This window comes from Spea bombifrons, chromosome 3 (assembly GCF_027358695.1).
Source record: "Spea bombifrons isolate aSpeBom1 chromosome 3, aSpeBom1.2.pri, whole genome shotgun sequence".
In the NCBI taxonomy this organism is placed as follows: domain Eukaryota; kingdom Metazoa; phylum Chordata; class Amphibia; order Anura; family Pelobatidae; genus Spea; species Spea bombifrons.
Genome location: NC_071089.1, coordinates 65390960 through 65414094, shown reverse-complemented (window position 1 = coordinate 65414094; position 23135 = coordinate 65390960). Strand labels below are relative to the sequence as shown.

Genomic DNA, 23135 nt, shown 5'->3' with positions numbered 1-23135 from the left:
TTTTAAGTAGTAAGTCATGTGATGGTATAAAGTAATGAATAATAAGCACTTTCAATTACTACACATTTGTATTACACTGCTTTTATGTTCGGGAACATACTGACAATTAATTGGAGTTTTAAATTAACATAAGCATATTCTCTAAAAAGTTCAATAGACATTTGCACCTGCTTGCCGCGAACTCAAATGAAAAATTAAATACAATCTTTTTAAATGTAAAAACGGAAATTTTTACTCACCGTAAATTCCTTTTTCCTTAATACAGTGGCAGTACGATGGGTAATGTTCTTTTCTCGGGACAAGCTGATCTAAAGATAAAAAACAATTAAGTGCCCCGGAAGCCCTCCTCCTTACCCATAAAACCGGGGCCGAACCGGAGGTAGACAGTAAGTAACAAGACAGACACCAAATAGCTTGCCAAACATAATTTATTAAATAAGGGAGGGAAACTGGTACTGCCACTGTATTAAGGAAAAAGGAATTTACGGTGAGTAAAAATTTCCGTTTTTCCCAACATACAGTGGCAGTACGATGGGATATAGCAAGATCCCAGAAATGGGGGGGTCATCTTAAGAGACCACTGCCTGGAGCACCTTACGCCCAAAATCCGCCGCAGAGGAGGAAAAGATGTCTAGCCGATAATGGTGCACGAAAGTGGAAAATGAGGACCAGGTAGCAGCCGTACAAATGTCCTCAGGAGAAGCTGCAGCTCTTTCAGCCCAGGAGGCCGCCATAGCCCGAGTAGAATGTGCCCTGATGGGCCATTGTAGAGTGAGACCACTAGAGTGGTAAGCCATGCGGATGGCGTCCACTAGCCAACGAGAAATAGAAGCTTTAGAAACTGCTGACCCGGCCGACCGTCCAAAAAATTTTATAAATAGCTGGTCCGAAGAACGGATGGAGGAGGTACGAGCAATATAAATCTCCAAAGCCCTCTTGACATCTAACGTGTGCCAAATCAATTCATCCGGAGAAGAAGGACACGGAAAAAAAGTAGGAAGAACCAAGGGCTGACTAATACTGGAACGGGAAATGACCTTGGGGAGAAAAGAAGGTTTAACATGGAGAACCACTTTATCGTCATGAAAAATCGTGAACTCCGGAGAGGACGAAAGCGCCTGGATTTCCCCAACTCTCCTAGCCGATGTAATAGCCACTAAAAAAACTGTTTTCAACGACAGAAACTTCATGGATACCTCCTCCAGAGGTTCAAAGGGAGCTGAACATAAGGCTCGAAGTACAACGGCAAGATCCCATGATGGAAACAAGGACCTCCTAGGAGGACGGCGAATAGTAGCGGCCTTAAAAAAACGTCTAATAAGCACGTGAGAGGCCAGATCCGAAAGAAAAAAATGACTAAGGGCCGAGATCTGCCCTTTTAGGGTCGAGACACTCAGGCCCAAAGTCAGACCTTCCCGTAAGAAACAAATGACGGAATTGATGGCAGGAGGGAAAATGGGGAGGTGCCTAGCGGTGCACCATCGGAGGAACTTGGTCCATACCCGAAAATAAATTTTGGAAGTTGAACTCCTGACTGAAGTCAACAGAAAGTCTGCGACGTCCTCGTCCAAACCCTGGTCACTCAAGATCAGCCTTGCAACAGCCAGGCCGTCAAACGGAACATCTGAAGAAGTTCCAGGCGAAGGTCGATGTTCTCGAGAAGATGTGGAGAAATTGGAAGCTCCCAAAAGGTGATGGTCAACTGCCGGAGGAGGACAAACCAACCCCTGTTGGGCCAGTATGGAAGGATGGCCAAGACCCTGGCCTTGTCGTGTCGGATTTTCAGCAGAACTCGAGGAATCAATGCCACTGGCGGGAAGATGTAGGCCAACCGGAAATTCCACACCATGGAAAGACCGTCCAAAAATTGTGGAAGATCCCATCGGTTGAGGGATGCGAACACCGGGACCTTGCGGTTCTTGCGAGTCGCCATCAAATCTACTTCCGGAAGACCGAAGAGTGACACCAGAGTGGAGAAGGTTTGAGGGGTCAAAGACCATTCTGTCTGCGACCATCTTGCTCTGCTTAAATCGTCCGCGATTACATTGTAGCGGCCTCTGATGTGTGTCGCCGAAATGTCCGTCAAATGAAGTTGGGCCCACTCCATAATAACTGAGCACAGGATCTGAAGACTCCGGATCCGCGTGCCGCCCTGCTTGTTGATATATGCGACGGCCGCTGCGTTGTCTGATTGGATCTTGACAGCTTGACCCTCTATAAACAATCTGAAGGCCAGGAGAGCCTGAAGAATTGCTTTTAGCTCTAGGAAATTTGAAGAGCGGACAGCATCTACTGGAGCCCAATCTCCTCTTCGAAAAAGGGAGCCCAAATGGGCTCCCCATCCTCGGCCGGAGGCATCCGTGGTAATAATAATCCAAGTTCTGGGACGGAAAGAGAGTCCTCTGGCGAGATGGGACGACTGCTTCCACCAATTCAACTGGGAGAGAACCTGGCCGCTTATAGTGAAGGACGTTTCCAGATCTTCTTCTTGCCTGGACCAGTTCGAGAGGATCTGCCATTGCAAGGGACGCAGTTGACACCTTGCCCAAGGAACCGCTGGGATGGCAGCGGTGAGAAGACCCAGAACGCTCATAGCCTTCCTGACAGAGCAAATTGGATTTCTTTGCAGCGACGAGATCTCTTGTTTTATCTTGAGGCGCTTGGAACGCGGAAGATAAACGCAAAGGGACATTGAGTCCACCAAAAACCCCAGAAAGAGAGTCCTGGAAGCGGGAATGAGGCAAGATTTTTTCTTGTTGATTAACCATCCGTGGAGTTCCAGGAACTTCATAGTAGTGGAAAGGTCTGACAAAAGTTTCTCCCGGGAGGCCGCCATGATCAGCCAATCGTCCAGGTAAGGAATTATCGAGATATCCTGTTCTCTGAGATGAGCTGTCAAAGGACAAAGGATTTTTGTAAAAACTCTTGGGGCTGATGCCAGACCGAATGGAAGGGCCTTGAACTGGAAATGATGCACCCTGTGATTGACGCGCAAGGCAAACCTCAGAAACTTCCTGGACGCTTCGGCAATCGGTACATGAAGATAAGCGTCTTTCAGGTCTAAGGTGACCATAAAATCTCCCTCCTTTAGTACCTGAGTGACCGAGGTGATACTCTCCATCCGGAAATGCTGGTAGGGGATACAGCGGTTTACTGACTTCAGGTCCAGAACCGGACGCAAGGAGCCATCCGGCTTTGGTACCAGAAACAACCGGGAATAGACTCCTTGAAATCTTTGGTGAACAGGAACTTTCTCTATCACCGCTTTTCCCAGAAGTTTCATGCTTTCGGAAAAGAGAGTCCAATTTTTCCTTTCCAAAGGGTAGGACGAAATCAGAAACTGGCGGACCGGAGGCCGAAAGAACTCTATCCTGTAACCCTCCGAAATAATCTGACGAACCCACGGATTTTGTGTGGTCTGTTGCCAGGATAGGCTGAAGAGTCGTAGGCGTCCTCCCACTTTGCAGTCAGAACTTTCTTTTATCCTGCTTTTTCGGCCGCTCTTGGAATTTCTTATCTCCAAAAGGCCCACGAAAATTCTGAGATCTGGAGGATTGGAAGACGGGTCTCGGGTTCCTATAAGGATATCTGCGGTTCCACCTTGGCCTTCGATCCTGAGGCAAAGCTCTTTTAGTATCCGAGATCTGCTTAATAAGATCCTCCAACGGAGCACCAAACAACTTCTTACTCTCCAAAGGTAATTCACAAAGCGCAGATTTAGAAGCTGAATCCGCCGTCCAGGACCGTAACCAAAGGGCTCTGCGTGACACAGATGACAAAGCCATGTTCTTGGCTGAGAGTTTAAGGGACTCCTGAGCTGAATCCACAAGAAAATCGTTGGAAAGCTTTAAATTTTTCAACAGCTTATTGATCTCAGAATCAGCATCATCCGCAAGACGATCTTGCAAAAGTTGAAGCCACATGTGCTGGGCCCTAGCCACTGCAGCACTCGACACTGCCACCTTGCATTGAGCTCCTGCCGCCTGGAACACCCGCCTGCAAGAAGTCTCTGCTCTCCTGTCCATAGGGTCTTTGAGCCCGGACACTTCACCGATGGGGAGAGTAGTCTTTTTGGAGAGCTGGGCCACCTGTATGTCCACTTTGGGGGGATCTTCCCAAGAATATTCCCCCTGAAGCCTGAACAACTGCTTAAAGCGTTTAGAAATGAAGGCTCTTTTTTCAGGGTGCTTCCATTCCCTGGCGATAAGGTCATCCACTTTAGGGAGTACAGGAAAACCTTTAACCTTCCCCACGTCACCTACTAGGAGCATACGAGTCACCTCCTTGGTGAACTTACGGAGATCCTGGGAGGGGAAAATCATCTCTTCCTCCGAACTATCACTAGAAGAACTAGAGGACCGGGAGACCTCACCCGAGGAAAGGTCTGAATGAGAGGAAGACCTGGATCTCTTGCGCTTGTGCGTGGAATCCAACTTGACTCTCTCCTGAGATTGAGCTGCCGAAAATTGAAAAGCTTCAAAAGTTTGCGCCAAATTTTCCTGGAACCACCCGAGGAAGGATTGAAGGTCTTTGCGCTTCTCAGCAGCAAGCTGTTCGGCAGAGCAGGCGTTGCACACTTTTTTCCTGCAGCCATCAGGCAGAGGAGTAGCACATTCAGCACAGGACAAATGCTTAGCTTTGGAAGTGGCCTTTTTGGGAGCGGAAGCAGGTCTTTTATCCTTATCCGGATTCTCTGATGGTAATGGACTAGACATCTGATGAAAAATAAAAAATGTATAGTAAAAAGAAATTTTTTTTTTTTTTTTTTTTTTTTTTTTTTTTTTTAGGAGGGAAGAGGATAAGAAAGAGTAAAGATAAAGAAAATATCTTACCCTAACCTCCTCTGAACCGTGTGGGGGGGCTGGTGACACGGTTGCACTGTACTGACGAAAGCTCCAGCAGTCAGACAGGCAAAAGCGCTTAAATGCAATTTTAAAATTGCCGCCCTCCGGAAGATCCGATTCGCGCATGCTCAGTAGCGCGATCGGATCTTCAGTGGAACGCAACGCCACCCGGGCGTGCGTTCCACCTACACTGCGCATGCTCCCACTTCCTTGCTCAGAAAAGGAAAAAATCAGTACATCCTCCGTAACGCGGACCACTACGGAGGGAAGCCTCTCTCTGCTCACCACCCGGGGAGCAATCGGAGGCAACGAAGACCCCCAGGCAGCAACCTGTGCGCCTCACCAGCTGCCGAGATACCGAACTCCTGTCCGGACCGATGAAACACCTGTCCGTCCCTGTAAGGGACAAGAAAAGAACTGTCTACCTCCGGTTCGGCCCCGGTTTTATGGGTAAGGAGGAGGGCTTCCGGGGCACTTAATTGTTTTTTATCTTTAGATCAGCTTGTCCCGAGAAAAGAACATTACCCATCGTACTGCCACTGTATGTTGGGAAAAATCTAATATATATATATATATATATATATATATATATATATGCCCCTCCAGTTTATTATTTGACCACCCTCTACTCAAACATACGCAGAGAAGGGAAAGTGGTGGGGGCGATGAGGTTATGAGGGGGTATCCCGCTGTGATTTATAGATGTTCTGAGTGGAGAGATATGCATTTCATCTAGGATTCCCATGAAGAGTCAAGACATGCTGCAAGATGGAACTGCTACACTTCTATATTATATGTATCAACTGACAACAAACTGCAGTTAGTAATTAAGGAATAATAACTATTTCCTTTAGAAGTAATGCTCTTTGACTTAGTGATCACAACAGAAGTTGGGTTTGAAATAATATTTTTTGAAAAGAACTTAACCTTTGGGAAACTAGTGTGTTCTCTTTGTAAACTCTTAAATAACTGTCAGCACTCTAAATCCAACTGCTATACAATTCTACTCATAATTAAAAGTAGGCAACGGGCAGGTAAAAGAAAACAAGAAAAAAAATAAAGAACCAACAAACTGCAAATTAGAATTCTATGCTCAATCGATGTACTTAAATCTGCCGAGAAATTGGATTATTCACAAAAGCCACCCGGGAAATTGGATTATGTATTACATACGCTAACCCACCAAATCGACGGTCTTAAACATTCACATTAGTTTGCATTTCCGAAAACAGGATATCTTAACTGAATATCAGATTACTTACGTTCAACCAAAGGATTTTCTTTTCTAAGCAGAATAACGTATTTATAACATTTGTTTTTCTCAATAAGTTTAGTCCAAAAAGATAACCCTGCATTTCATATGAAACATGAACACCTCAATAAAACATATAGTGCTGCCTGTACTGTAGACTCAAATACCCTTCACCCCTTCTACTGCAGGCACCAATGTTTCCGATGTCACTATGTTAAAGGGTTTCACCAAATATGTTAACCAAGTCTTGATGGAAACCTTGACTTGTTATTATTTAAGGACATCTGCATTCAAGCAGGGATATCAGTCATAACATACTGGCAGCAAAACACTAACTGAGAGTCTTATATGTGATCACATCAATGTAGAATAAGGAAAGGTGTAAGAATTGGAAGCAAATAAGCCAATATTAAGGTTCTACTCAACCCTGCCAGGGTGCATGCTGGCTGTGGACCATGTATTTTTAATTAAGCGTTATAGTGAATGCATGGGGGTGTTCTTTTTAAAGGCTGCTGTTATGTATTTTTTAAAATATTATGGGGGGGGGAATTTACTTGGTATGATGGTTTGACACTGAAATCATCTGTGTCTAACCGTAATGTACTAAACAATGCTTTAAAAAAAAGACAAAAAAACGATTGGTTGCATAGGGCATAGCGGAGTCTTAATACAGCTTTGATGCCATATTCTAAAACAAACCTAAATACGATAAATCTAGAATGCTACTAGAGCTTCCTACTAGATAATCTATGTAACGACATGTCGTCTGTGGAAGCCAAGAGAAATGAACAACACGCACACGCTCCTTCAGCCATGATCTAAATTCTTCCAGACTGCCCTCTCAGGAGGTCAGTATTAAGCTCTATGATTAGTGATAGATACAGAGAAAGGAAGACTGTCTTGCTTTCTCCTTTCAAATCAATTTACTTGTCTAATATGTACTGAAACAGGTTATAAGCTCCAATAACAACACTTTATCCCTCTGAAATTACAACCGAGAAATTGCTTCTCTGGCACAATGCAATCGAAGGCAGTGTATGCCCACAGCATAGGTAACCTGTCAATTAAAGTGCTCACTTGCGAAAACAAAATGTCGAGTGAGCTTTTCAATTCTCAAGCACCTGCTTTTAACCTTATGTACAGCCCACTGAATTAATTATACCATGCAGAAATAAATAATCCTACCATTACAAGCAGACTTAATTAAGTCGTGGAGCGACCTTGGCTTTGACATTGTTAAAAGTTAACAAATAAGGTGCCTCAAAATAAAAGCTATTAATTACGCGAAAAACCATTAATGAGAGAAACTGCACTCAAGCCTCTTAAAGAGTAAAACAAAGACGAAAAGTCACTTGACTCTGGATACACACATCTGCCTTCATTGTATACATTGCTAATGCACCATACTACAGGACCGTACATAGTAATTTGGGTAAAAAAAACAACAAGATCAACTTTGATTTTAATATGAATGCTTAGAAAGTTTTATATGTTGTTTTGAACTTTGTCTCTTGTATATCATGTAATATAGAGAAAAAGATTAGTACGATTTACAAGCAATAAAGGGGTTCAAATAGATATATGTATAATATGGTTTACTGCACTAACACTTACACATCAATGGATTTAGCAAATCTCTGGGTCTGCTAGTTTTAGAAGCGAGTTTGTTTCAATAAGATCAATGTACTATATATTTTTTATCTTATATTAAATAAAGATCAGCCATAACATTATGACCACTGACAGTTGAAGTGAATAACACTGATAATCTTGTTATCATGGCACCTGTCAGCGGGGATATATTAGGCCATGCCTCGACGGGTCAAGGCTGCTTTGGTGGCAAAAGTGGGACCTATACAATATTAGGCAGGTGGTCATAATGTTATGGGTGATCAGTGTATATACCGTATTTGCTCGATTATAAGACGAGGTTTTTTTCAGAGCAATTGCTCTGAAAAATACCCCTCGTCTTATAATCGGGGTCGTCTTATAATCAGACCTCAAATAGGTCTGACTATGAGACGACTAAGATCCAGATCCCACCCGCAGCTGCAGGGGACCCGGATCCTCCTGTCCCTCCCCCGCCCCACTTACCGGTACTTCTGAGCTCCCGGTGTGTAGCTGGGGTAGCGTGTAGATGTCTACGCGATTCGCGTAGACAACTTCCGCTGCAGCAGGAAGGAGGTGTGGCTAGCAGCGGGGGTTGTCTGCGTCCATCGCGCAGACCTTCCCCAGCTGTCACAGATCAGAGTTCCCCGCACCGGTGACGTGGCCCCGGCTACATGACAGGGAAGTCAGAAGCACCGGTAAGTTTGGGGGGGTGGGGGAGTGTTAAATGGGGGGCATAAGGCATTTCTGGAGGCAGAGTGCTCTGTGAAATGCCTTTTAACCCCCTTAATGCCACTCTGCCTCTAGAAATGCCTTTTTAACCCTCTATACACCACTCTGCCTCCTGAATGCCTTAAACCTCCCTATATGCCACTCTTCCCCATAATATGCCTTTTAACCCTCTAAATGCCAGAGTGGCATATAGGGGTATAAGGCATTTCTGGAGGCAGAGTGGCACATAGGGGGTCAAAAGGCATATCATGGGGCACAGTGGCATATAGGGTTAAAAGGCATATCATGGAGCACAGTGGCATTTAGAGGGTTAAAAGGCATATCATGGGACAGAGTGGCATATAGGGGGTATAAGGCATTTCTGGGGCAGATGTGCATAACTGGGGGGGCAGGTTGGAAAATAGAAGGTAATAAAACCAAAATATTTTTCTCAATCATAGCTTTTATTAAAAAAAAATAGTTTAGATGAATTAACATTTACTGGTAAAACTTTTTTCCTATAGGGTCGTCTTATATTCAGGCTTTTTCTTTTTTTCCTAAATTAATATTCAGATTTGGGGGTGGTCTTATAATCAGGGTCGTCTTATAATCGAGCAAATACGGTATATATACCGTATTGGCTCGGATATAGGCCGCCCCCATATATAAGCCGCACCCTAAAAGTTTGGTGCTTTTTTAAAGAAAAAGTTTTTTTTCTTTAAAAAAGCACCAAAAAAACATGCCGCCGCTCTGCCCCCCCCCCCGAGATATGCTGTCACTGTCCTCCCTCCCCGAGATATGCTGCCACTGTCCTCCCTCCCCGAGATACGCTACCACGGTCCTCCCTCCCCGAGATACGCTACCACTGTCCTCCTTCCCCGAGATACGCTACCACGGTCCTCCCTCCCCGAGATATGCTACCACTGTCCTCCTCTGACCCCCCCCCCGGACTTACCGGAGCAGACTCCCGGGTGTCTTGCGATGCCGGCGGGGGACATCTACGCAATACAACTTCCGGTGCCGGAAGGATGGGATGCAGGTCCCCTGCACCGCTGCGGGGGATCTGTACCCTAACCCCGCTGCCTGCCCGGCGCCCGGGACTGCATGTCCCGGGCGTCGGGCGCTAGACCCCGAATATAGGCCGCACCCCCACTTTAAAGACTTAAAGTGGGGGGAAAAAGCACGGCCTATATTCGAGCCAATACGGTATATATATATATATAGACAGACAGACAGATAGATAGATATTTATATATATACACACACACAGTCACATACACTTTCCCATTTATATTTTATTTGTACTCAAGACCTTGGCTGGCAGAGAATTTAGGGAGTGTATGAAATGTTTCAGCACACTGCTTCAACATTAATCTCCCCGTGTGTACCGCGTAATAAAGTGAAATGTAAAAAGACCCTAAATCCAATGTTTCTAGAAGTGGTTTTCAGAAGCAGAATGATTTACGCAGTGTCTCCTGGGATCAATGAAACAAGCATCTAAATTAAAAAGGTTTTGTTTTGTGACACATCAGAAGAGAGAGGAAACACATAAGCAATTACATTCAATTATAAGCTACATTTCACTTACATGTTTGTGCTATTGTTTCATTAATTCCAGCCATTTGCTGAGATACCATCTTTTCTTTAATACTTTTTGATTAGGTATAGTTAATATGGTTCTGTTTAATGGACTTTTGACACCACTGTCATTCATGTCAGCAAAGAAGAAAAAAACTTTTTGTAATTGCCATATAACTTTTACATCTGAATAAGCTGCTCATGGTAATGGCTTCATACACAAATTATGCTTGTTGTCTGATTTAACCATATTTCATAGGCGTGATGCAAGTATTACTTTGGATTGCTATTATAATACAGTACAAATAGTTACACACTTGTGAGTGATTAGAAAATAAAAAATCATGTGAAATACTGGGTACTGTAGGATAATAAAACAATAAGGATTAGGTGGGTAAACCTTAGGTAAACTTGGGCAACAAGAGACTTTAGCTGCCAGGATTATTAAAACAAAAATAAAGGCAAATTCGGTATGAGTACTGTATCTGAGGCACAAGACTTGTTTCAGGCATGAGAACCTTTCATTTTATCATTAGCTTTTCAACTGCCTATACAATTTTCAGAGAAAAATGTTAAGATTGTACCCCTATATCTAGGAACAATTGCTCAAATCAAGCAGAGATTGTACCCCTACTTCATCTTCAGAAAATGCAGTACTTTTGAGGAAGTGCTCCATGAGTCCAGGTCAGCGGAGCTGATACTGGGGAGAAGCAGTTGAAGAAAGAAGACGGGACACAGAAGCCGTCGGCGAAGAAGCTGAGCGTGTGAGGGACCATAAGAAAGTGAGTGTGTTTAAATTTTATTGTGCGAGGGGAGGGGGGACAAATATAGGATGCGCTACTGGGACCAAATTCTCTAAGTAAGCCCCTGGTTCCCAGAGAAGGATACTCAGAGCTCTTCTTCTTCTGAGGGAGCAGCTTCTTCAAGGAAAGGGCTAGTCACACATTACAAGCAGACGTACACTATATGGACAAGAGTATTGGAATAGCTGACCATTACACCAACAGGGACTTTGATGACATTGCATTCTCAAAATGTAGTTTGACCCCCTTTCCAGCTATAACAGCTTCCATTCTTCTGGGAAGGCTTTTCCATTTAGAATGCAATGTCATCAAAGTCCCTGTTGGTGTAATGGTCAGGTGTCCCAATTATTTTGACCACATACCGTATGTATGATGGAAATTTAAAAACAGTACTAAATAATTTAGTGTGCTAAAATGAGAAGACTGAAAAAAGAAACCTTCAAAAGTAATGTATGTACATCATCCATTAACATTAAAACACTTTTACTTGTAATTATCAGTAACAGAAAGGGAAGAATAAAATGTTTGAGGTTTTAAAATTCATGTACACAGAAATAATTAAAACAGATGCCAACTATATTTACAGGATGCTTATTTTCCCATTTCATTTATATTTTACTGTATCTATAAAAAGTTTGTCTACTGAAAACTAAAAGCACTGATAAGTACAGTTTTAATATTAGCATTTAACCATTTCTGTGGACTGTGACCATGTTCTAGCCGATCACAGGGTTAAAAACTAAAAAAAAGTCGGACAATTTTCAGTATTATATCTAGCTAGAAAAAAGACAGAACAACTTCATTTCAAGATTTTAAAATCAATTCAATCACTACATTTGAAAGAAGAGGTATTTATCACAAACCCATTAAAACAATATTATACTCTGTAGTTTAACTGAAAACTCAATTTATCCTTCCCCCCCATACTAATGAGGGTGAATCTCTGAATGTGCTTTCTACTGCATTTTCAGGACATCAGATGAATAAAGTATAAAATTATTTCCATCTTGGTTTTTCTATGCTTTAGAGCAATAAAAGACACAAACTAGGTTATTTTACACAGATTGAAGATAGAAGAGAAAAACATTTCACTTGAATCCACAGCATAGATGTCATAAAACTGGGTGCGTTGGGCTCTTGAATTACCATTTCTCCAATAAAGCTGCATCGGTTCTACTGTAAAACATCTATTACAGTACCATTTGAAGCTTCAGCAGGCTTTACGTGATGCACACAAGTTGCTCTTCTGTGTGCTGTTATCTTAATAGATTTTGACTGCATTTCAGACCTCTGGGGCTCCATTTTGTAGCATTTTATATACACGTTAAACTGCTGTTTGTCTATTACCGTTAATGGTGAAAATCTTGGAACACGCAAAGAGATGCAGTTTAAAAGCCCAACAGCTTTACACTTTTGGAATATTGTGGCATTACAATTTTTAGTGGTTTTGTTGGAAACAACGCAAGCTTTCCCATCAGACAAAGAGATGAGAGCGATGACTTGCATCACAAAGGTCTGCCATTTTACAGAACCCTGCAGCAAACCACCGTTCAGGCCTCCACCTGCCTTTAGTTACTGCAGCAAGGATGATTTTCATTACAGCAGGAAAAACTGACACACTAGACAGGCTGAATGGTTATCTGCCGTTAAAGTCTAGGTTTCTACATCTGTGTGCCTACCCTGCAATATGTTGTGCACCTTCATGGTCAGCGTGTAAACTATGTGTAAACTATGTAAAACCACAACTTCTGTTTACAAAGGGGGTAGGAATTTTTAAAAAAATTATTTTGTTTCTGTTAAATTAACTAGCTTCTTTCAAAGTTACAGGGAAAAGGAAAAAAATTGTGTTTTTTTATTTTCTTATTTGAGGGGTGTATTTCTAACTTGAAAAAATCTATAGGTTTCCTAAATTAGGGTTTGACAACCGCCAGGCGTCAGATCGCCATGGCGTCTAGAAGCAACTTTCTGCCTCCTCACGTCACTCGCTACACCGTGAACTCACAGGAAAGCACAGTGTGCCAGAATTACAATGGCAGAAGATAGGCAGCGGTGTGGCAGATGCAAGGGAAAATAGGGTATGTGAATGTGTGTGTACTATAGTGTCAGTCAGTGTGTATGTGTGTATATGTATAGTGCTCAAGTCAGTGTGTATGTGTATACTGCAGTCTCAGACACTGTGTGTGTGTATATGTATAGTGCTGGAGTCACTGTGTGTGTGAATGTATAATGTCAGTCAGTATATCTGCTGTATTGTAGTTCCAGAGTGTGTATTTTTTATATATGTATAGTTTTAGCCAGTGTGTTCATGTGTATATGGGTTTGGTGCCAGTGTATATAGTGTTTTTTATATTGGCATTGGCATAAGTGTCAGCAAATAGAGTGTGTTTTAGTGCATGGTATTAGCATGTATGTACATGAGCGGAGAATGTTAGAATACTTTTGTGAGCATAAAATGTTAGTGTGTGTCGGTTACTGTATGGAGTACCAGGTTGGGTAATACATGAAAAAATAAAAACATGGATTAGGGAAGAAAAAGGCTGGCTCCTTACTTTTTTGGCTGGCCAAATCAAATTTGCTGACTAAATTAAAGATTTTCCTTTATATCAAGAGAGCTAAAACCTGAGATGCTCCCAAGTAGGGACACACCGTAGCATATTCTATGAAGCCGCTGTCCATTCCTGGTTGAGCATCAGAAATGTCTTGTATGATATTTTACGTTTTGGGATCTCTTGGGTTTCACCCAAACTGCAATGAGTCTGGAGGTGGACCTCTATGCTCTTTTGTGCCTAGAAGGATACCAACTATGCCTCACTGATGAGGTCAATGAAGGCCTGAAGGCCAAATGTATGTCTTTGTGGATTCATATGTGCAGGGAAAATTTGCCTCACAATTCTGTCCTTTGGGCAGGACTAGACTGATATGATGGAGATTTTAGCTCTGTAATGGCACTAGCAAGCTAAAACTTGAGATGCTCCCAAGTGGGTAGGACAGGCTATGATATTTCATCTACATGTAACTAGCAAAAAGATATATAGAAAAACATTATGAAGTCCACTGAGGGAAAAAAAAAAAAAAAAAAAAAGCTTATTTACTTTAATCAACCCTGTTTATTTTTCTTTATCAGGAACATGACTAAAGATCCCCCTTGATGTTTCTCTTAACATTTTAATGCCCTTTATTTTATTTTTTTTTTATAGAAAGAGCGAATCAAACTAACATAAAACATCTTCTCGCATTGAGCAAATACAGCTTTGTTAGCGTCCTTATAATATGGAAAGCCCTGCGTTTGATCAGAGAAATTGCTGCTGCTGAAATTCTATAGTACATAGACATACAAAGTATAAAGATTTTACAGCTCTGTTGTAAACAATCCCATTCAATTCATTGTAAATTTATATTACGAGGTCAGAATTGTATAGTTCTTACTTGTAAAATTTATTGAAGCTGTTTAGAAACCCTAATGTTCTGCAATTCCTGACAGTATGTATGATGACTTTTTTTTCAAATTTAAATAGGTTTGGCACAAGGTCAAACGGCAATATTTGCATCTCACTTGTTTATCATAATATATCATGTATTACCGTAAAACGACTCAGATTCTATACTTAAGGAGCTCAGCTACGTATGTGCTTAGGGGTAGAAACTTCTTAAATGAAAACCTAATATCAGGTAAGTCATTTCAAAAAGACCAGATCGGTTTTGGGCATTTGTTATCCTGAATATGCAGTTAAAGAAGGAATCACTACACGGGAGTAAGGACATAGTTGCAGCACAACCATTTATGTACCCATTTATGTACACTTGCTTTGCAAGACCGAACACTTAACAGCAAGATGTCAGCATCTACTTTCAAACGTTTTGTGGTGGAATGACCTGACGTTTTTTATTTTTCAATAAGCCCAATAATCTTTAATATGCAGTCAAAGAGTTGAGAAGCATTGAATGTTATTTCCCTGGAGCCACCGGCTACTTTGAACTTATTCTGTGTAGACTCAGTTTGTAGTACATTACAACTGGCTCATTTTGTGGGCTCTAGTGTATCATGCTGTGCTGCTCTATGTCCATATAGATATTATCTTGGGAAGACCTGGTGACCTATTGTTCATTTAGAGCCTCCTCCCCAGTGGCAGCTTCAGGTGCCGGGATGTTACAGTGGAGCCTTACCCAGAAGCAGATATAGAGGCCAGGAGGAAAGGAGCTGGGTCCCAACCTCAACAGCAGTCCAAGAGACAAGAATGCAAGGTGGAAAAGCTTTCCTACCAACAGCAAACACAGAGGAGGGTATGTATGTTGGGAAAGCACCATTCATGGTGGCATTTGAGAGCGCATGGACTGTATATAGTGGACAATCAACTGGATGGATACTTTAATAGGAGGGGCCTTGTATGTTGCGTTGCCCCAGAAGCAGTCAGAGGATCTTTTCTGCATTACGGACCATGTGGTACATGCACCCCTGTGTGTACGGATATTTGTAGAAGATAACAGAATGATGGATGGTTTAAGAAGAAAGAATATTAGGAAACAGAGCACTGAAACATCAAGCATGGTGTTGCCCCATCAGAAGCAACTCTGAGCTGACTACTGGAAAAGGGGGGCTCATATAATGAACAGTAGAGAAGTGATGGGAGTCAGAGTGATGGTCCCCAGCATGGGAAGAGGCGTCTCAGGGTCAGCATTATGTTACAGCATATAACATATCAAATTGTGCTGCCTGTGCCAATATCCATTGAATAATGGACTCAAGTGCTTTTCCAATTGGTCGCTATTCCCCATTGGATAACAAGGAGAAAGTAGGCGATTCTCCTATTAGCACCCTCTCCTCCCTGGAGTGGGGAGGCAATTCTCCCATGAGCCAGCCCAAGGGTGTGCCATAATATTACTGGTTGTTCTTTGTCCATTGTTTAATCAGCTTCTTTTTGTTCTGGTATTTATAAATGACTAGTTTTTTTCCCATAATAAAGGTGCCTGTGTTCCTGTGAATCTGCCTGGCGTGTTTTTCTATGTGGATGGTTCAAATAGAACTCACATTGCCTTTTGATACACGATATTGTAACTTTTATGGTTGTGGAACACTAATACATGCACATCCAGCAACTAGCCTGAGCTTCTATAAAAGAAGGGGATTATAGGAGAGTATAGGGACAGTCAGAGGTACAAGGGAGGTATACTAAGTAAGCATGATTCTGCAGGGGGAGGTTAGTCAGTAGGCTGCGTACCCATATGCATATATAAGAACTCAGAAGGAAGGCTTCTCTCCCATCCTTCTTAGTTCTTATATATGTAACCAATCATCTAAGACATTAAACTCTTTAACAGCTAACATACCCCAAGATAATAGCTTACTTATTAAGGACTATCTAATTAACATAACACATAGTTGCCTTAGATAGTATAATTATCTGCACCAGTATAAATAATCTCCAAGGGCCAAACATGACTATTTACCATCACATGCAGAGAAAAAAACAGATCTGTTCTTTCCAGAGTATTCATTGAAGATACAAAACTCTAAAGGGTGCCAAACTACACCATGTTCAATGCATATTGTGTTGGAAACTTCCATAGTATGCTTGAGGAACATGAATGGATATTAGCCATTTTACTTGTTTTGGTGCAATGTCCTAGAAAAACACCCAGACTCCTTAATATATCACCTGTGGCAAATAATTCAATGGCTCATTGGTAATTACCCAGCCAGGCATTCTGACTAATAAAAGTCTAGAAAGGAAGGGACAGCATGGCATTGCCATAAAGGCTTGTAAGACCGAAAGGAATAACAAGACATTTCAAGTAATCCGATTTCTAATTACATGATGCTATTCCGATATTATACAGAATAGAGGGCCAGAGACAATTAGCAGTAAGCATTGAAACAGGATTTTACATACCTCATTTTGAAGCTCATCATTACTTTTAGCAGATGCAAGCATCTCAAATAAAGTACTGCAAAGGTCATCTGCTGTGGGGCTCCCGGAAGTTGCCTGTAAGGTGCCAAGCACATATTTCTCCACTTCATTCCGAAAAAAATAACCGTCATCCTCACTGTCATTAGCTTTGGGTCGTATTTGGGGAGATGTGCATGGTTCTATGTTGTTATTTTGAAACTTCTTAAAATCTAAGGTGAGGCCATTTTCCAATTCAACACTGCCATTTGTTGGCATTTCATAAGTCTCTTCTAATTCATACATATCAAATGAGAACACCACATTTTCCCCAAAAAAGATCCTGGTTCCACCATCTTTCTTTTTGAAAAATGCTTCAAGATTCTCAAGTTGCTCCTGACTGAGTTGCGACACAATTCTGTATGTTGCATTACAAGCTGCGGTGGCGGCGGTTGATGGAAAGGGGCCAAATACATCTTTAAGGGCCTTTGTCTCGTTTTGTCCAACGCTTTCCTTATCGTAGAAGGTCCTTAGTAGGAATATGGCTCCACTTTCAATTGCCTCCTGTCCATGATCAGTTCCAACTGCAGAGAAGTAAAGAAATTACTCTGGCATATGTATTTATGATTTAAAATGCCTGTAAATAAATGCGTGTCATCCATCCTGTAATAGCTTAAACCTTTCACTCCAAATCACGTGCACTACAATAAAAACGACAACCTGGGAAAATTACTACCCCAAACTCACCCTTATGTAAATATTTTAAGACTGAGTTATTGAACCAAGGACCAGTAAATTGAAATTCACTTACTGCAGAACAATCAACTGAGGTTCTGTTCCGTTCTGCCTATCCAGGTGAAAAATTACCAAGTAGAATTCACAGCACATCATGAAATGCAAAGAATTTGTCTTTAACAAAAAAGTAATTTACCAATTTGTTTTGCAGCCTGTAATATTTCTTTTAGACCCACGTTTATTGTTTCACGCTCCTTCTTGTCCACAATGCCAGAGACAAATTGAGTTATTTTCTTCCAAGTAAGGTCAGCCTCCAAAACTTGTTCACGCAACTTCGATCTTTTGGTCTATAAAATTAATGCAGTAGGCATAGGAGAGATGTGTCACTTCAAAATAAGAAATTTGCAGAGATAGGCATACAGATCCTAAATGGAATATGAAAGCTTATAAACTATGACTTTTTTGCATATATAAAAATCTAATGTATATCAAAGGTTTAATGTATATCAAAGTAATTAGAATGATGTCTGCAAGGGGTTAAGTCGAACTGTGCGTCAAGTAGTCTAGATATGAGAAATCATATGATTTTTTTCTTTCGGCTCATTAAAACATTTTTCACGGAAGGACAATATGCTTGATTTAAAAGGGCATTATACAGCCTTGCCTATGTTGAAATTCTCGCCTGCTCCATATAAACTTGATATTGATTCACAGGATGAATTTTACACATCACTGGTAAATAAACCACAGTATATAAGGTATTTCTTTTTGTACTCAATTTTTACTATCACTCTAATAACACAAGCTGTTAATTAATGCATGAATTGGTGACAGCAATTCTAATTAGTCCCCTGGGGTTGATACATGCATAAAAACGACATTACAACACATTCTGCTATGCATTTCCCAGTGTCAGGATCATGCCCTTACATGCCTATAGTCTGCAGACTGTCCAATATGATCATGCCAGGCGCTGCACTAATGGGTAGCTTGATCCCACCTGGGTCACTTTTCCCTTTTTGGGACTATAATTTATACAGCAGCTTGCACAGGGGCTCCTGTTTATGCGCCATACATTTAATCTAATCGACATAGACTACATCTATTGAAAGATTGTGTGAAGATATAGGGATTGATGATCAATGTGGTGGGATGGAAAATCTATTTATCTGAGGAAAGGGAGAGAGTGAAATACATGTTTGTGAAACACGTGGAAAGTTTTCATTAGCTCAAGAGTCCATATCAATAGTGCATATGCTTTAAATTTAAATTTACCACTTCTAGTGATTTATATACACTTTTAACCATTACTATTTTTTAATTTACAAATGGCAGCTTGTGGAGATTGGTGGGGGAAAAAGTGGTGTTTACCAGGAATGCATTAACACCCTAAGTCTATCAGCCATTTAGAAATGTTAGCACATTGCGCCTTATAGAAAACATTTTACCATCAAGTCTGTAGAGTCTTCTTTGTAATCATCATGTCTGGTGACATTTGAAAAGGAGCGCAGGGCTCCTGTCAGACGAGGCAAAACCATCTCTTTCTTATTCAGTGATCCATAGGAAAAAAAATTAGATCTTTTTCCAAGTTGCAAGACCTAAAATGGAAACAAGAAAAATAAAACATTTATCAAAAAGTAGGGGGAAAATCTACTAACCTACAGATTTAATATATATATATATATATATATTGTGCTCACAGTTTTTTAGATTGACCAGATTTTACAGCAAAGGTTTACCTTTAAAATAAAAAAACAAGTGCTTTCACATTCTTAAAAGGAAGTACATGCATAAACAAAACTGCATTGTAATTATCGTGCTTTGTTTCACATTATGAAAAAAAGCTACATACATGAAATCTAACCGTCATTTATTGTAAACAATGTCATAAAATGCCAAAATAATACTATGTAAAATCTGTATTATATCTAACAGCATATGCACATTTGCATCTATACTGAGAGGTTTACTTAAATTTAACCTATTGATGACCAAGGATATATATATATATATATATATATATATATATATATATATATATATATATATATATATATATATACACACACACACACACACACACTTTCAAAATACACGTATGTGGATCAGCCAGCGGCAGGGGTTACTAGAAATCCCAGCTGGGACTCCCAGAATGGAAATGGCCTGCACCAAGTACCCTTGCACCAAAGCTGTCTGCTTAGAGCCAATGCTTGTTCCAGCTGATAGAGGGAGAGTCCAGGTTGTCAGCTGAATTACCCATTCATTGGTAGTATATACGGTCAAGGGTCCTTAAAGGGTGTATATATAAATATCAAAATGATGATGAAAGATAATGTAGCACAACAATGGATACTTTAAAAAGTACTATGCAATGGTATCTCCACCGAAACCATGAGCGTTTCATTTATTAATACCATATTATTTGGGTTTTAAATCAGTGGACTGTGTTTGGAAACATTTAATTTAAAACAAATAGAGTTCAGTGACAACATTTTTGTGCTTCCACCAGCAAGGACGAACTCAGCTCCACTAACCTCCACTAACCTAGACAAATCATGCTTGCATCAAATATCTGAATCGTTAAAAGGCAGGGAGCCGATCCTGTGTGCTTCCTCGTAAAATCAGTTTAGAAGATCCACAAAACATATATAGAGTCCCAGTCAGTAAAGGTTGGTGAATTACTTCCAAAAACTAAGGTTTAAAGGACTTGCAGTAAATATTGAGTTTCGCCAATTCTAGATTTGTGCAATATGTTTCCAGGCAGCTGTATATTATTGGTATGTGTTGTACCTCTATATCACACCACATCAAATAGAATGGCTCAGTTTTAATAACCCTGCTGACCACTTTCACTAAGGAAAGTCTATGGAGATTCATGTACCACTACCTTAAAGAATCAGCTCACAGCGGTACTTAAGCAAAGAAGTCACCCAAAATATTACATGATTGACAATAAAGACAGCTTTCAGGTATGCAGACATAAGGCGTTTATTTGGAACAAAATATTGTAATTTAAAAAAAAAAAAACATTAGCTATTGTGCTATTTCTAAGAGACACACAGTGTATGCACCTATATAGAGAGTAATTTATTTGTGTGTTAATACATCGGATTAAAAGTTTCCGCACTAAGACATGACGTCCGTTTACAATTTGAGTCACACAGCTATAAAACCAGCGGTTTCACAGGTGACACGTCATTCTGTTTATAACATAAATCCACGGCCACAGAAGGATTATCTACTAAGAAAATGTCCAAAAACCCCCGAGCTCGGGGTTCACCGGAGCTGGAGATAATCCGGCCGCATACCATTTATTTGGCGTTCGGCTCCTTTGCAGTAGTTCTTCCACAACCCGTGTGACTCTTCCGGCATTCAGCGTGGTCCTTCCGGCATCCGGTTGCTGCAGCTTTAGGCAGCTGGTGAGAGCTGTACGCATGCGTCGGACGCTACCGGAAGAAGTTTCTATCGAAAGTCGACGCCCAGGCTACGACTACATGGAGTCCTCCTGCCGCTGCCCGCAGTTCATTATCTATAATTTTGTGTCTGTCGTAGGAAGCGTTATTTTAGAAACGTAGTAGGACGCTGAGGACGTAGTTTGTATGCCCATTTTATCAAAATGAATAGTAATGTTTTAGGAAATGGTGCACGGACAGTGATGTGCTGAGACTGGCGTATCTACACAGCCAGTGAAGAAAGGGTGCATGAGCTGAGCTCACAGCCTAGCTTGTTGTAGAACTATCATAAAATAAGCGGTTAAAATGGTTATTTTGCCTGATTGTATTTTGCTGGCTAACCTGCTGCTAAGAATCTGTGTTTTTCCATTAGGATGACCTAACAAGAACTTAAGGGTACTCATAAAATACCTTAAAGAGCATTTTTCGTTGCTGGGTCTATTCGAGGATATTAGACTTACTCTTTAAGAAAGTATTTTCTGGTATGAAAAAGCTAATATTCTTAAAATAACTTTTTTAAGACGCTTTTAACCTGATATCTTTGTAGCAAGCATGTCCTAGCGAATAACTTTTGACTTAGTTGGATTGAGAAGTAGATATCCAACAAACCAGGTATTGCATAAAACTACAACAAGTAAACTCCAGTGTTTTTTGAAACAACTTGAATAGGAACCCTTTCAAATCCAAATTTTAGATATATAGACTAGGAGAGCACAGAGTAGATAATATGGAAGGGTGGAAAGATTATATCTGATTTTGTAATCAGCAAAATAAAAAAAAGCAGATGTGCACACCAATTATGCCTGAATATTCAATAGATTAATGTGTATATTCACACAGTGATCTAGAAAATAGAAATGAGAGAAAAGTCCTGTGAGATCTACCCAACAATAAATAATCAAGGGCAGGTTATATTTAAATGCTATACACTGCTCAAAATAATAAAGGGAACACTAAGATTACACATCCTAGATCTGAATGAATGAACTAATCGTATGACATACTTTCATCTTTACATAGTTGAATGTGCTGACAACAAAATCACACAAAAATTCTCAATGAAAATCAAATTTATCAACCCATGGAGGTCTGGATATGGAGTCACACTCAAAATCAAAATGGAAAGCCACGCTACAGGCTGATCCAACTTTGATGTAATGTCCTTAAAACAAGTCACAATGAGGCTCAGTAGTGTGTGTGGCCTCCACGTGCCCGTATGGCCTCCCTACAACGCCTGGGCATGCTCCTGATGAGGTTGCGGACGGTCTCCTGAGGGATGTCCTCCCAGACCTGGACTAAAGCATCCGCCAACTCCTGGACAGTCTGTGGTGCAACGTGGCGTTGGTGGATGGAGCGAGACATGATGTCCCAGATGTGCTCAATCGGATTCAGGTCTGGGGAACGGGCGGGACAGTCCATAGCATCAATGCCTTCCTCTTGCAGGAACTGCTGACACACTCCAGTCACATGAGGTCTAGGAACCCAGGGCCAACCACACCAGCATATGGTCTCACAAGGATCTGAGGATCTCATCTCGGTACCTAATGGCAGTCAGGCTACCTCTGGCAAGCACATGGAGGGCTGTGCGGCCCCCCCAAAGAAATGCCACCCCACACCATTACTGACCCACCGCCAAACCGGCCTTGCTGGAGGATGTTGCAGGCAGCAGAACGTTCTCCACGGCGTCTCCAGACTCTGTCACGTCTGTCACATGTGCTCAGTGTGAACCTGCTTTCATCTGTGAAGAGCACAGGGCGCCAGTGGCGAATATGCCAATCCTGGTGTTCTCTGGCAAATGCCAAATGCTGTAAGCACAACCCCCACCTGTGGACGTCGGGCCCTCATACACCCTCATGGAGTCTGTTTCTGACCGTCTGAGTGGACACATGCACATTTGTAGCCTGCTGGAGGTCATTTTGCAGGGCTCTGGCAGTGCTCCTCCTTGCACAAAGGCGGAGGTAGCGGTCCTGCTGCTGGGTTGTTGCCCTCCTACGGCCTCCTCCACGTCTCCTGATGTACTGGCCTGTCTCCTGGTAGCGCTGGACACTACGCGGACAGACACAGCAAGCCTTCTTGCCACTGCTCGCATTGATGTGCCATCCTGGATGAGCTGCACTACCTGAGCCACTTGTGTGGGTTGCAGACTCCGTCTTATGCTACCACTAGAGTGAAGGCACCGCCAGCATTCAAAAGTGACCAAAACATCAGCCAGGAAGCATAGGAACTCAGAAGTTGTCTGTGGTCACCACCTGCAGAACCACTCCTTTATT

The 23135-nt window shown here is 41.5% G+C and overlaps 1 protein-coding gene across 1 annotated transcript in view; it reads right to left on the bottom strand.

The window, feature by feature from the left end:
- ASCC3 (activating signal cointegrator 1 complex subunit 3) overlaps nucleotides 1-20837 on the bottom strand; it is a 255188-nt gene extending 234351 nt beyond the window's left edge. Inside the window, exons 1-4 of the mRNA XM_053461329.1 lie at nucleotides 20722-20837; nucleotides 18862-19011; nucleotides 17610-17760; nucleotides 16685-17262 (exon numbers count right to left, since the gene is read on the bottom strand). Of these exons, the coding sequence (XP_053317304.1) occupies nucleotides 16685-17262; nucleotides 17610-17760; nucleotides 18862-19011; nucleotides 20722-20724 (882 nt within the window). The 5' untranslated portion in view covers nucleotides 20725-20837. The remainder of the gene's footprint in view (nucleotides 1-16684; nucleotides 17263-17609; nucleotides 17761-18861; nucleotides 19012-20721) is intronic.
- Nucleotides 20838-23135: the final 2298 nt, after the last annotated feature.